Source organism: Phyllobates terribilis, unplaced genomic scaffold, assembly GCF_046119375.1.
Source record: "Phyllobates terribilis strain yellow unplaced genomic scaffold, ASM4611937v1 Scaffold_49__1_contigs__length_9717188, whole genome shotgun sequence".
Classification (NCBI taxonomy): Eukaryota; Metazoa; Chordata; class Amphibia; order Anura; family Dendrobatidae; genus Phyllobates; species Phyllobates terribilis.
Genome location: NW_027362809.1, coordinates 8,935,217 through 8,949,476, shown reverse-complemented (window position 1 = coordinate 8,949,476; position 14,260 = coordinate 8,935,217). Strand labels below are relative to the sequence as shown.

Below are 14,260 nucleotides of genomic sequence, written 5' to 3'. Positions count from 1 at the left end.
CTCCTCTCCGAACACCTCGGACACGCGCGGCTCCGCTCCGTACACCTCGTGCACGCCCGGCTCCGCTCCGTACGCCTCGTACACGCCCAGCTCCGTACACCTCGTACACGCGCGGCTCCGTACACCTCGTACACGCCCGGCTCCGCTCCGTACGCCTCGTACACGCGCGGCTCCGCTCCGCACGCCTCGTACGCGCCCAGCTCCGTACACCTTGTACACGCGCGGCTCCGTACACCTCGTACACGCCCGGCTCCGCTCCGTACGCCTCGTACACGCGCGGCTCCGCTCCGCACGCCTCGTACACACGCGGCTCCGCTCCGCACGCCTCGTACACACGCGGCTCCGCTCCGCACGCCTCGTAGACGCCCGGCTCCGCTCCGCACGCCTCGTACACGCGTGGCTTCGCTCCGCACGCCTCGTGCACGCCCGGCTCCGCTCCGTACGCCTCGTACACGCCCAGCTCCGTACACCTCGTACACGCCCGGCTCCGCTCCGTACGCCTCGTACACGCGCTGCTCCGCTCCGCACGCCTCGTACACGCGCGGCTCCGCTCCGCACGCCTCGTACACGCTCGGCTCCACTCCGCACGCCTCGTACACGCCCAGCTCCGTACACCTCGTACACGCGCGGCTCCGTACACGCCCGGCTCCGCTCCGTACGCCTCGTACACGCGCGGCTCCGCTCCGCACGCCTAGTACACGCGCGGCTCCGCTCCGCACGCCTCGTACACGCCCGGCTCCGCTCCGCACGCCTCGTACACGCCCGGCTCCGCTCCGCACGCCTCGTACACGCCCGGCTCCGCTCCGCACGCCTCGTACACGCGCGGCTCCGCTCCGTACGCCTCGAACACGCGCGGCGCCGCTCCGTACGCCTCGTACACGCGCGGCTCCGCTCCGTACGCCTCGTACACGCGCGGCTCCGCTCCGTACGCCTCGTACACGCGCGGCTCCGCTCCGTACGCCTCGTACATGCGCGGCTCCTCTCCGTACACCTCGGATACGCACGGCTCCGCTCCGTACAACTCGTATACGCACGGCTCCGCTCCGTACACCTCGTACACGCGCTTCTCCGCTCCGTACACCTCGTACACGCGACTCCGCTCCGTACACCTCGTACACACGCGGCTCTGCTCCGTACACCTCGTACACACGCGGCTCCGCTCCGTACCCCTCGTACACACGCGGCTCCGCTCCGTACACCTCGTACACACGCGGCTCCGCTCCGTACACCTCGTACACACGCGGCTCCGCTCCGTACACCTCGTACACACGCGGCTCCGCTCCGTACACCTCGTACACACGCGGCTCCGCTCCGTACACCTCGTACACACGCGGCTCCGCTCCGTACACCTCGTACACACACGGCTCTGCTACATCCACACTGTAAACCCCTCCTGACCCCACACATAAACTTCAGCTCATCCAGCACCATGACAACCAGCACAGCAGAGTCCTGCATCCACTGAGGCCCCTGATCATGTGACCCCTGACTCCTCCCCTCCTGTGACCTCATCACAGCTCCTGTGCGCACAGAGCAGCCATATATGTGGTGGCGGCTCTGCAGGTGGAGGTATGTGGAGACCCCATTACTGGACGCAGGGGGCATTAACCCCTTCAGCACGAAGGCTCTTTTGGGGTCTAGTGTTACCCCTTTATAAGAATCATAAGGTTTTTGTTCTGTTTCCTGTAATAGATACATACGACCCAACTATGGAGACAGGAAGGGAGGAAACGTATTGTTCTCATAGTACAGGACCCCCTTTACTGCCCCACAGTGTAATGCCCCCATTATGCCCCTTATGCAGCATGTATGATGCCCCCACACAGTGTAATGCCCCCATTATGCCCCTTATGCAGGATGTATGATGCCCCCACACAGTGTAATGCCCCCATTATGCCCCTTATGCAGGATGTATGATGCCCCCACACAGTGTAATGCCCCTTATGCAGTATGCATGATGCCCCCACACAGTGTAATGCCCCCATTATGCCCTTTATACAGGATGTATGATGCCCCCACAGTGTAATGCCCCCATTATGCCCCTTATGCAGGATGTATGATGCCCCCACACAGTGTAATGCCCCATTATGCCCCTTATGCAGTATATATTATGCCCCCCACAGTATAATGTTCTCACACTACCACCTGAGGTCCTGTATTTGGAATAATCCCTCTGGAGAATGTTTTTCCATTTCCTGCTCCCCTCCATATATACCCTCGAGCATGTATACAGGCATGTAGGGGAGCAGGCCTTACTAGATATTGAGGCTTTGTACAGTAATATACCACATGAGGATGATATTAGAGGAGTAAGACATTTCTTGAAATCGAGATCGATAGAGTGTAGCAGACATAATGACTTCATGGAGGATCTTTTAAAATTCACTCTTACTCATAACGTCTTTCTTTTTGACAGGAAGTACTTCCACCAGCTCAGGGGTACTGCGATGGGGAGCCCCTGTGCCCCCTCATATGCTAACCTATCCCTGGACTGGTGGGAGGAATCCACAATATTCAGACATGATTATAAGTGGTGGCAGCCATATATTGGGGTATGGTACAAATATATTGACTACATTTTTATCACCTGGTCAGGGACAAGTGAACAATCTTTTTAATTTGTCGGGGAACTCAACATCAGTAGAGTGGGCCTGAGATTTACATCTGAATTTATTATAATAATAATTTTTATTTTTATAGCGACAACATATTCCACAGCGCTTTACAATTTTAGGGGGGACTTATACAGACTTTACAGAATAAGCATAACTCAGATATTAAAAGTGAGGGCCCTGCTCGCAAGCTTACAGTCTGTAAGGAAATAGGGGAGACACAAAAGGTAAAATGTACATATATTGTATAATACTGCCTTAATATACTAAATACGGTAAGTACATAACACTACATGAACTGGTCGCCAGCCAGTATGTGTACAGTACAGACAGAGGCTATTCAGTGCATGGATGGTATGAGCATGATTTTGAAGAAAATTTTAATATGGGCCAAACTGGGACAGTTAGATAAGTGTGTTGAGGTGATAGGCCAGTCTAAAGAAATGGGTTTTTAGGGCACGTATAAACTGTGGGTATTGGGAATTAATCAAATTGTCCTGGGTAGTGCATTCCAAAGAATTGGTGCAGCATGCGAGAAATCTTGGAGACTGGAGTGGGAGGTTCGGATTACGGAGGATTTTAGTTTTAAGTCATTAGCAGAACGGAGGGCACGGGTAGGGTGGTAGACTGAGACGAGGGAGGAGATGTAGAGTGGTGCTGAATCGTGGATAGCTTTGTGGGTAAGAGCGATAAGTTTATATTGAACTCTGTATTGGATGAGCAATCAGTGCAATGACTGGCACAGGGAAGAGGCATCGTTGTGTCGGTTGGCGAGGAATATGACCCTGACTGCTGTGTTCAGGACGGATTGGAGAGGGGAAAGTTCAGAAAGAGGGAAATCGATAAGTAAAGAGTTGCAATAGTCCAGACGAGAATGAATAAGAGCTACAGTAAGAGTTTTTACCGAGTCAAAGGTAAGAAAATTTCTGATTCTAGAGATGTTTTTGAGGTGTAGATGACACGAGCGAGCGAGTGATTTGATGTGAGGAGTGAAGGAAAGATCTGAATCAAGTATGACCCCAAGACAGCGGGCATGTTGCTGGCGAGTAATAATGGAGCCACAAACGGAAATGGCAGTATCGGGCATAGATAGGTTAGTGGAGGGAGGAAATAGGAGTAGTTTAGTTTTTGACAGATTCAGTTTTAGATAGAGGGAGGACATAGTGTTAGAGACAGCGGAAAGACAATCACTGGTATTTTGTAATAATGCAGGGGTGATGTCCGGAGAAAAGGTGTATAATTGGGTGTCATCAGCATAGAGATGGTACTGAAAACCGAATTTGCTGATTGTTTGTCCAATAGGAGCGATATATAAGTAGAAAAGAAGGGCGTCTAGGACTAATCCTTGAGGAACCCCGACAATAAGGGGGAGGGGAGAAGAAGAGGAACCAGCAAAAGACACAGTGAAGGAGCGGTCAGAGAGGTAGATCCACAGTGTTGAATGCTGCAGAGAGATCCAGAAGAATCAGCAGGAAGTAGTGACCATTAGATTTGGCTGTTAGTAGATCATTAGAAACTTTAGTGAGTGCAGTTTCAGTAGAATGTAAAGAGCAGAAACCAGATTGTAAAGGGTCAAGAAGGGAGTTATCTGAGAGATAGCTATTAGACAGGAGTGGAACAGGCGTTCCAGGAGTTTAGAGATAAATTGAAGATTGGAAACAAGTCTGTAGTTAGCAGCACAGTTCTGGTCGAGGGATGTTTTTTTAAGTAATGGATGTATGCTGGGGTGTTTAAAAAAGGAGGGAAAAATACAAGATGAGAGGTAGAGGTTGAATATTTTAGTTAGGTGAGTGGTGACAGCTGGAGAAAGGGACTGAAGGAGATGTGAAGGAATAGGGTCACTGGTGCAGGTGGTAGAGCGAGAGGAAGCAAGGAGCCTTGTCACTTCTTCTTCCGTGACTGGTTCGAAGTCAGAAAATGAGCAAGATACAATGTGGGAGGGAGGAGCATGCATAACATTTGGGGATTGAGAGAAAATTTCCTGTCGGATATGGTCAATTTTTTCTTTGAAATAATTGGCCAGATCGTCAGTGCTGAGGTTGGTGGTTGGGGCCTGTGCTGTTTGATTAAGGAGAGAATGAAAAGTGTCAAACAGGTGTTTAGGATTATTGGACCATGAGATGATGAGGTTGTTAAAGTAGGTTTGTTTGGAGAGGTGAAGGGCAGAGTTATAAGTTTTAAGCATAAATTTATAATGGAGGAAATCTTCGGCCAGATTAGATTTTGTCCACAGCCGTTCGGCACACCTGGAGCCCCGCTGGAGAAAACGTGTTTGCAGCATGTTCCTGGATTGTCGCCGTCTGTGCCGAGTTGTTCTCTGTGTAGGAGCTGCGCCTTCATCCAGGGCTCATTGCAATGTTTCGTTATAATGCTTCAGTGCAAAGTCAGGGCATGAGAGGGAGGAGATTGGGGCCAATGATGATTGCACCTTTTTCATAAATTTCTGGGTGTTAATGGCATGTATATTTCTATAAGTGTGGAAAGTGGAGGTGTCTTGAGCAGGGTGACAGTTCTTGACAGAGAATAAAAGAAGGTTGTGATCAGAGAGCAGAAGAGGAGAGTTAGTTAAGTCATGTATTGAACAGAGCCGGGCGAAGATCAGGTCAAAGAGTATTTCCATCTTCATGTGTAGGAGAATTAGTAAGCTGTGAAAGGCCGAAGGAGGAATTTAGCGATAAAAGATGAGTGGCAGATGGGGAGAGGGAATCGCCTATTGGGATGTTAAAGTCTCCCATGATGAGGGTGGGGCTGTCATAGGATAGAAAGTTTGGAAGCCAAGTGGCAAAGTGATCCACAAACTGACAGGAGGGGCCCTGAGGGCGATACATAACTGCCACTCGCAGGGAGAAGGGCCGGTAGAGTCTGACTGTGTGGGCCTCAAAAGAAGGGATGAAAAGTGAGGGTACTGGGGATATAACCTGAAAAGTACATTTTGTTTAAAGGAGCAGACCAACACCAATTATTACCAGTTGCCATTCCTGTATGTACTGATCAAGAAGGATTGTAACGGGACCCTAGGGACACTCATCTACCAGAAACCTTCAAGCACTAATAAACTATTGAAGTGGGATAACCACCACCCCCATCCCCATAAAAAGAGGAAAACCCAAGGGACAATTTTTATGGTTGAGAAGGTACTGCTCGAATGTCATAGATTTTAATATACCGGCAATAGACCTGAACACCAGATTAAGGGATAAAGGGTACTCGTGGTACATTTTGGATTCCGCATCATCGTTTGCAGAAAAATGGTCCATCAGCTCATCTTTTTCTCATTCAGATCTCTAAAATACCGGATCCTCTCAGTGACGATCGTCTATATAAGAAAATTTTCCTGATTTATCCAGGAAAATGATGGACAAGATGGTGGAGAGGATATTACACCTCACCCTAGAGATCCTCTTCCGGCTTACTGGAGAGGTGAGAGATTCTGATGACGTCCCATTACATCATTCTTATCTATGGGAATAACAGATGAACAGAACTGGAGAGGTGAGGACTCTGGAAATGTCTGTAGTGAGATTTATTAATGTGTCTCTCCATAACCAGAGATTAATCACGGGGCCTCCACCTCACCCCCTGATACATGAGGACATCAATGACCAGAAGATCCTAGAACTCGCCTACAAGATGATTGAGCTGCTGACTGGAGAGGTGACACTGCTGGGAATGCTGGGACATTATACAGTAACGCTATGAAGGGATTGGGGGATGACGGTATCATTGTATGTGTCAGGTTCCTATAAGGTGTCAGGATGTCGTCGTCTATTTCTCCATGGAGGAGTGGGAGTATTTAGAAGGACACAAAGATCTGTACAGGGACATCATGATGGAGGTTCCCCAGCCCCTCACATCACCAGGTAATAGGACTAAATACACACGGCCTATAATTATCTGTATGTAAAGAATGAATACAGTCCCTGTATGTGTTTCCTCCAGATCTATCTAGTAAGAGGACAACACCAGAGAGATGTCCCCGTCCTCTTCTTCCACAGGACTGTAAACAAGAAGATCCCAATGTTCCTCAGGTAGATGGAGAGAAGGTGTCATGAGATCTCCCCTATGATGTGTAGACGGCTGTAAAGGTCATGTCTTCAGTTCTGTTTTATCCACCATTATTATGTTTTATATTTGTGTCATGAGAACGGTGGAGATAAGAGGATTAGAGCCGATCAAACTTGTGACTTTTCCATCTGTCTTTGACTTTTATAATATTTGTTTCAGGGTGAAGATCTGACCCATATTAATACTACAGAGACATATGTGAGGGGTGATGAGTGGTGTAAAGAGGAGATTCCTACATATGACTACCCAGGTGAGTAGTAACCACTGAATACACAGAAGTCACAGATTCTTTTCAGACACCGGCTGTGGCTGCTTTATCAGTGGTGTAGTCGTATCACAATCGTGTGATCACCATTTTGCCGCTAGACCACAACATTCTCCTCCGTCCGAAAATATTCAAATTACTTTGGGAAATTGTGAAAGCCCTTTTCTATAGAACTTACAACCTGGAGGATCCACCTACCCCCTGGGATTAGTAGACGCTGACCATTACCTGCCCAGGTCTGTAAACTATAAAGCCAAATGTCAGCGTACGTAGATTGTGCTGACAAATGAAAAAATCACTTGAAGAAAACTATTATGATGGGCCTCTATGTGAAAGCAGAGGGTAATGATGGTGTTGTCTTCCTAGATCCCTGATATCTTATTGGATGAATCTCCCTTCTCTCCCTTCTGTGCTGCTGAATGTGCTCATATGGTCCCTACAAGACCAGGTCCAGTCTTTCTGGCCAAACTTCTCTTTTTTGATCGATAACATTAAATGTCCACTGAGGGGCACGTGTGAATTTCTGTACAATAACAACAGAGTTTCCCTTTATCCTGACTTTTCAATTTCTTTTAAAACCAACTAACTTCAAACAGGATTGTGATAAACTATACAGAAAACATTACACCTGTGCCATGATATATCTCTAAGCTGTGCGTGGCTGATGGTTGTAATATACATTTATTCATGCCTGCAGGTGATGTGTTGGCATGGCTCCAGCCCTGGTTTCATGGATTCACTCCACATCATAAATAGTATTGAGCGAATTTGTTCGGCATTTCAAATTCAGGTTCGTGTTCGTGGTTCCGGCGTGTTCGGCCCAAATGGTCAACCATAAATGAATGTGACTCCAGTTTAGTGTTGGATTTCTCCCTTCATACATACGTTGTTGTTGGGGATGTTACATGTTTATATATTCTTTCTTTTTTTACAAGTTCATTCTGTATGTATTTTCATTGTGGTTGGATCGGCCGGCCTCACTTATGTGAGTCTGTAACTCCCTGGTAGTCTTTCAAAAAGATCTCCATTGCCTCTTCCAAATGACCGAGATCTAAATTTAAGACACCTCATCTCTGCACTATTATAAAAAGTTCACTTTAAATGTCTAATATTTCTTCTTGAAACTCATCTGACAGAAAATATTGTCCCTTACGATAGTTTAGATTGCCAAGAGCCACCGAGCCCCATACTCTAATTACCCCAGAGAGGTTTCACCACTAGTTACTCATTTTTCTCTGATGGAGACTGTTCAGTTTGATCATTTCAGTAGATGTGTTATTGTCTGTAGTCACAGTTTTTGACTTCAGTAATCCTCTAATTTAACCTCTTCCCGCAGCCAGTATTTTGTTTCTAATCAGGCCCCATTTTTCAAATCTGACGTGTGTCACTTTATGTGGTGATAATTTTGGAATTCTTCACAAAGGATAATAGGAAACAAATGGACCTTACAAATTATTTTTGAATTTTTGAATCTGACAATCCCCTATATACGGTTGTACACTACTGTTTGGGCACATGGCAGGTTAAGAAGGTAAGGAGTGACATTTAGCTATTAGGAATGCTCAAAAGATGGCTACCATGAACAGGCTTATCACTATCTACCCTGTTTACAGATTTCACAAATTACTTTGCTCATCACCCTTTAAACCCTCTACATGGATCTGGACCTACACAGAGACCCCTAGGCTTGAGCCACAGTGTTACCTGCTATTCGGTGGACTGAGATGGAAAGAAGAATAGTCAGGTAGCCGGGTCAGAACCAGGAGGATAGAGAAAATACAAAATCAGAAGACACAAGAGTAGTCCGTAAATGGGCCAAGGTCACAACAGAAACAAATACACAAGCCGGGAGCTGAGCACAGAGGACTGAACCAGAGGAGAACAAGGCTGTATCTGGCAGCTTCCGGCAATATGCTTCCAGCTTTAGTAGGGTGTGGTGCTTTCCAAATTGCTGAAGCAGGGAGCAGATTAATCCAGCTAGACAGAACATACACCCATACTGTCAGACTCGATGGTACTACAGGTACCAGCAAACCTAATCTTAGTAGCTGGACAGAGCCTGCGCCTTTTACTCCAAATTTGGGAGGCAGAATGAACAAACAGTTGAACACCACGCTCCTGGTCCATCCTATGAGGTTTTCTATTAGATGGTCATTGTCCTGGTGAATAAGTGAATTTTTTAATATAACTTGCCTTTTTTACAGACAATTTAAGTAGAAATGTTCAAAAATATAAAATTCAAGGATTTTTTTATTAAAAAATAATAATTGGTTTTATTCTTAGCAGATGACTGTACCAGGAGATCAGAGGGACAGCTGACACCTTCAATTTTCAAATCAGATAATTTTCAGATCCCACAGGATACAATTGAAGTGAATGCCATTACTCCAGATATGCCATCATCCCTTCACAGCAAAGATCTGTCATCTGATCCTTTGAAACAGGTCCTGTCTTCTGATTCATTACCGACTACTATGGAAAATCAAAGTCACAAAATAAGCATTAAAAAACAAACTGCTCCTAATGCAAAGAAGACATTTTCACATTCAGAATATAGAAATAGTTTTCCTCTCAAAAAGTCTTTTCTTAAACATCAAAAAATTCACACAGCGAAGAATAGATTTTCTTGCTCCAAGTGTGGGAGATGTTTTAATCAGAAAACAAGTCTTGCTAGGCACCAGATAACTCACACGGGAGAGAAGCCATTTTCCTGTTCAGAATGTGGGAAATGCTTTACAGAGAAATCAAGTCTTATCAATCATCAGAGAACTCACACAGGAGAGAAGCCATTTACATGTTCAGATTGTGGGAAATGTTTTGTACATAAATCAAATCTTTTCAAACATCAGAGAACTCACACAGGGGACAAGCCTTTTCCATGTTCAGAATGTGGAAAATGTTTTACAGAGAAATCAACTCTTATCAAACATCAGAGAACTCACACAGGAGAGAAGCCATTTTCATGTTCAGATTGTGGGAAATGTTTTGTACAGAAATCAAATCTTAATATACATCAGAGAACTCACACAGGGGAGAAGCCATTTTCATGTTCAGAATGTGGAAAATGTGTTGCAAAGAAATCAACTCTTATCAACCATCAGAGAACACACACAGGAGAGAAGCCATTTTCATGTTCAGAATGTGGGAAATATTTTACAGCGAAATCTACTCTTATCAAACATCAGAGAACTCACACAGGAGAGAAGCCTTTTTCATGTTCAGATTGTGGGAAATGTTTTGTACAGAAATCATATCTTAATAAACATCAGAGAACTCACACAGGGGAGAAGCCTTTTTATGTTCAAAATGTGGGAAATGTTTTAAACAGAAAGCGCATCTTGATAACCACTGGAGAACCAACACAGGGGAGAATGCCGCAACTACACCCAACTAGTCTCTACAGACAAGAAAGGCCCTAGCTGTACAACTAAAAACGCAACCACAGACCTAACTCCCTAATAAGTCGTTGAGGAGTTTCTCATACCTCCTGAGGAACCAGAGGGGAGGCCGCAACACATTATCAACAAGGGGAAAGGAAAGTATGAAGTAAAATACGAAAACCCTGAATGAGAAACAAAAACACATTCATATAGGGCAAAGAAGGCAAGCTAAGGAGAACCAAAAATAAAAGGAACAAGTATAATCTCCCAGAAACCTAACATTGTTAGAATGAAAAGGTACTGGGAGGAAAAGCAAACTGACCGGTAGGATAGTTTCACCTTTGTGGTGAAACTTACAAAATTCATCCTCACCAACTGTATATGTCAAACTTGTCCATTTATAATGACCATGGACAAGATAAAGATTCCCAACTCACATCAGGACCACAAGATCCCAGGTACTTTCAGCTGCATCACATCTAATGTAATGTACTTAATTATATGTAGCAAATGTCCAACTGGGGGTCTGTATGTAGGGGAGATGGGGCAAAAACTTAGATGAATTCTCATCACCACACAAAAAAAGAAAAAAAGAATAGATCTACTTGTGTCCACACATTTTTACGGCCACAACTGCTTATCCTTTTCCGAAACTGATAGTTCTGCTTCACATCACTTGTCTTATCTATTGCATTATTCCTGTGCCCTGTTATGTATAAATATGTGACTCTTCAGATTTTGTGTTATACTTTGTCTGATGAGACCTGAGTAGTCTCGAAAGCTTACTGACTAATGGCTAACTGAAGAGATGGTATCAACCACTGAGGACTCTCACATTTTAATATTTTTCTCCATACAGCAATTTTAAGATCTCTCCACAGGTGTTCAATGGGATTTAGATCCGGATTCATTGCTGGTCAGAACTGTCCAGCACTTTGTTTCCATCCATTTTCTGGGTGCTTCTTGAAGTATGTTTGGGGTCATTGTCATGCTGGAAGACCCATGACCTAGGACGCAAACTCAGCTTTCTGACACTAGGCACTATATTGTGACCCAAAATCCTTTGCTGATCTTCAGATTTCCTGATGCCTTGCACACAGTCAGAGGCTGCAAAGCAACCCCAAAATACCTTTGAACCTCCACCATATTTGACTGTATGGGTTGTAAATTTATTGATTATCTGTGCACCTTGGACAAAGGAACATGTGGATCTCTAAAGATGGACTTATAACCTTGAAATTGTTGATATTTTTCAACAATTTTGGTTCTCAAGTCCTCAGACAGTTCTCTTCTCCTTTTTCTGTTTTCTCCATGCTTAGTGTGCCACACATATGTACACAATGCAAAGATTGAATCCATTTCTCCCATTTTTATCTGGTTTTAGTTGTGATTTTCATATTGCCCACACCTATTACTTGCCACAATTGCGTTTGAACAAGCTTCACATGCTTGAAACAAAGTTGTTTACCCACAATTTTGGCAAGATGCCAACAATTTTGTCCGCCCTATTTTGTGTGAAATTATGTTCAATTTCCCTTTTTTTCTCTGTTTTCTTGCGTTGTTCCAATACATGCAAAGGAAATAAACGTGTATAACAAAACGTGTAATTTCAATAATTTTCTGGGAGAATCACTTCATTTTCTGGAACAATTTCAAGGGATCCAACACTTTTGACCATGACTTGTTTTTGTTGTCTTTTTAATTTGTTGCAGCATATCATCCTCTTCATGTTCAGCTATATTAGGAGGCTTGTAGCAAAGTCCAATTAGCATCTTTGCATTATTGCCATTTTCATGTACATTTACCCATACTGATTTTACATCAGGGATGTAAAGCTCAAAACATGCAGAGGGCCAAAATGAAAAACTTTGACAAAGTCGTGGGCCAACCAGTATACAGTATAATGGGCCCCACATAGTCCTACATACAGAATAATGGGCCCTACATAGTCCTCCATACAGTATAATGGGCCCTACATAGTCCTCCATACAGTATAATGGGCCCCACATAGTCCTCCATACAGTATAATGGGCCCCACATAGTCCTCCATACATAAGAAACAAGAGGGAAAAACTTTGAGTCAGCATCCCATATAATAGTGAAAAAATTACAAAATTGTATTAATTATAATTTATACAGGAAAAAAATATGAATTGCTGAAACAGAGACAGTTAATAGTAAAACAATGGAGGAGCACTAATGAGGAGCATGAGACAAATTAACATGATTATTTTCTGATGTAAATACATAATTGGGCTGCCAAAAAAATAAGAATATATTGTTAAAATGCAATGAAGCATTCAATGAAAGTGCAGGTGCTTATGAGGTAGGTCAGAAGCAGTTGCTATATAAGAGGTTAGTCATACCGCTGTCTATATATAGGTACTAATATAGATGGCTCATACCGAAGATAGCAGATCTTTATTAGTGGTATCAGTGCCCTGACCCCTTAGGCTACAGGGTAAAAGTATATCCTAATACATATTAAAGCCTAGAAAATGCACCTAAGTAGGGAAAAAGATTAAAGAATGGCAGAAAAAAGAGTGTATCATGAATCCTATAGAATACTTACAGCCACAGTGGATGTGAACATGGTCCTCAATGGCACTCACCCTAATGCGCGTTTCAGCACGGCTGCCTTCGTCAGGAGGTGGCGTCAATGAAGGTGGGTAGGGTTTAGAAACCCTTGAGCCAATAGAAAAGGGGGTGTGTAGTCTCTCCGCCAATGGGTGTGGGGAGGGTGTGGCATGACACATGGCAATCACCACTACACCGCCGCATCCACGGCAAACTCGTCATGTGATCCATGACGCGGCAAGCAAGTGGGGAACCACGTGACCGCGCGTCATGGAGCACATATTGATACGGTCAGTGAGGACACCACAGAGAACAGTGAAGCCATGCGTACCGCCCAGTCCACAGACATATATAGTCAAATACAACCGGAGAGAAAAAGAAACTAGCATAATGGGGTAAACTGTCAATAATAGCATATCCCAAATGTGTATATATATATATCTAAGGGGTATAGGCGATAGCCAATTATATATAAGTCAGAGTTATATATAAATAAGTTAATTGACCATGACAAAATAAATATAGTATATCTTTAAGAAAAGCATGAAGTATAACATGATTATATGAGATCATAGTATAAATGCATAATCAGATATAAGAAAATATCTCTCAAAATATTGATCTATAAATGCGAAATATATACAATAATAACTATGGACAAAAAATGCGCACACAGAAAAAAGTTACAGGTCTTGAGAGACTATACAGCGCCAGCAATTATGTCCATGTTATCCAATAGCAGAATGGAAGTCCTCAACATCATTGACGGATAGAAATGGAGATACAGTATCACGTATACAAACATGCCAATCGCCATGTAATGCCTTTATGAATATTTGGTAGAAAAAGACAACGAACTCTCATGGAGGAACACTAAAGAAATTGAAAAAAGTTAAAATACAAACAAACTACCCAACCATACTAGATAAAAAGGTAAGACGAAATAGCTAAAACAATGTGGATATAGGTGATCAGAGAAATGGGGCATAACTAATATTTTCGTTCAAGCCCAATGGATGGAGTGTTTTTAAAGTCCAAAACCATGTGCTCTCTTTCTGGGCTAATAGTTGGCTCGTTCTGCCAACCCTAATATTAGTGGTGATCATGTCAATAATAGAGATGAGCGGTGTTCGACTCGAACTGTTCGGCAATCTCAAATTCGAGCTGTTTTGGGCGGTGTTCGAGCCGTTCGGCGAACACGAACAATTTGAAAAAAATTTGGCTGTTCGAGTTGATATTCGATAACTGTTCTTGCACCAAAATCATAACTGGATTTTTTCTCAGTAATGCTGAAAATTAATGTTAATACGCAGTTTGAGTGTACAGCGGGGGGGAGGGGCAGGGGATGGATCTCTACAGAA

The 14,260-nt window shown here is 44.1% G+C and overlaps 1 protein-coding gene across 2 annotated transcripts; it reads left to right on the top strand.

Annotated features, from left to right (window-relative positions):
- Window positions 1-1,504: 1,504 nt before the first annotated feature.
- LOC141191647 (uncharacterized) lies at window positions 1,505-11,824 on the top strand. 2 transcript variants are annotated; one of them, XM_073661587.1, is made up of 7 exons: window positions 1,505-1,569; window positions 5,893-6,032; window positions 6,162-6,266; window positions 6,349-6,472; window positions 6,552-6,640; window positions 6,837-6,927; window positions 9,229-11,824. In XM_073661587.1, the coding sequence occupies exons 2-7, from the start codon at window positions 5,964-5,966 to the stop codon at window positions 10,359-10,361; spliced, it is 1,611 nt and encodes a 536-aa protein (XP_073517688.1). In that variant the 5' UTR covers window positions 1,505-1,569; window positions 5,893-5,963; the 3' UTR covers window positions 10,362-11,824. The 2 variants fall into 2 exon arrangements, with proteins under 2 accessions (XP_073517688.1, XP_073517687.1); XM_073661586.1 differs by having other exon boundaries at window positions 9,226-11,824.
- The last annotated feature ends 2,436 nt before the right edge of the window (window positions 11,825-14,260 follow it).

Excerpts from the sequence above, each read along its gene's own strand:
- LOC141191647 (XM_073661586.1), top strand. The coding sequence starts at position 5,964 with ATGATGGACAAGATGGTGGAGAGGATATTACACCTCACCCTAGAGATC. Across the intron at positions 6,267-6,348 it reads TTGAGCTGCTGACTGGAGAG|GTTCCTATAAGGTGTCAGGA; the intron begins GTGACACTGCTG and ends TGTATGTGTCAG. Across the intron at positions 6,928-9,225 it reads TCCTACATATGACTACCCAG|CAGATGACTGTACCAGGAGA; the intron begins GTGAGTAGTAAC and ends TTTTATTCTTAG.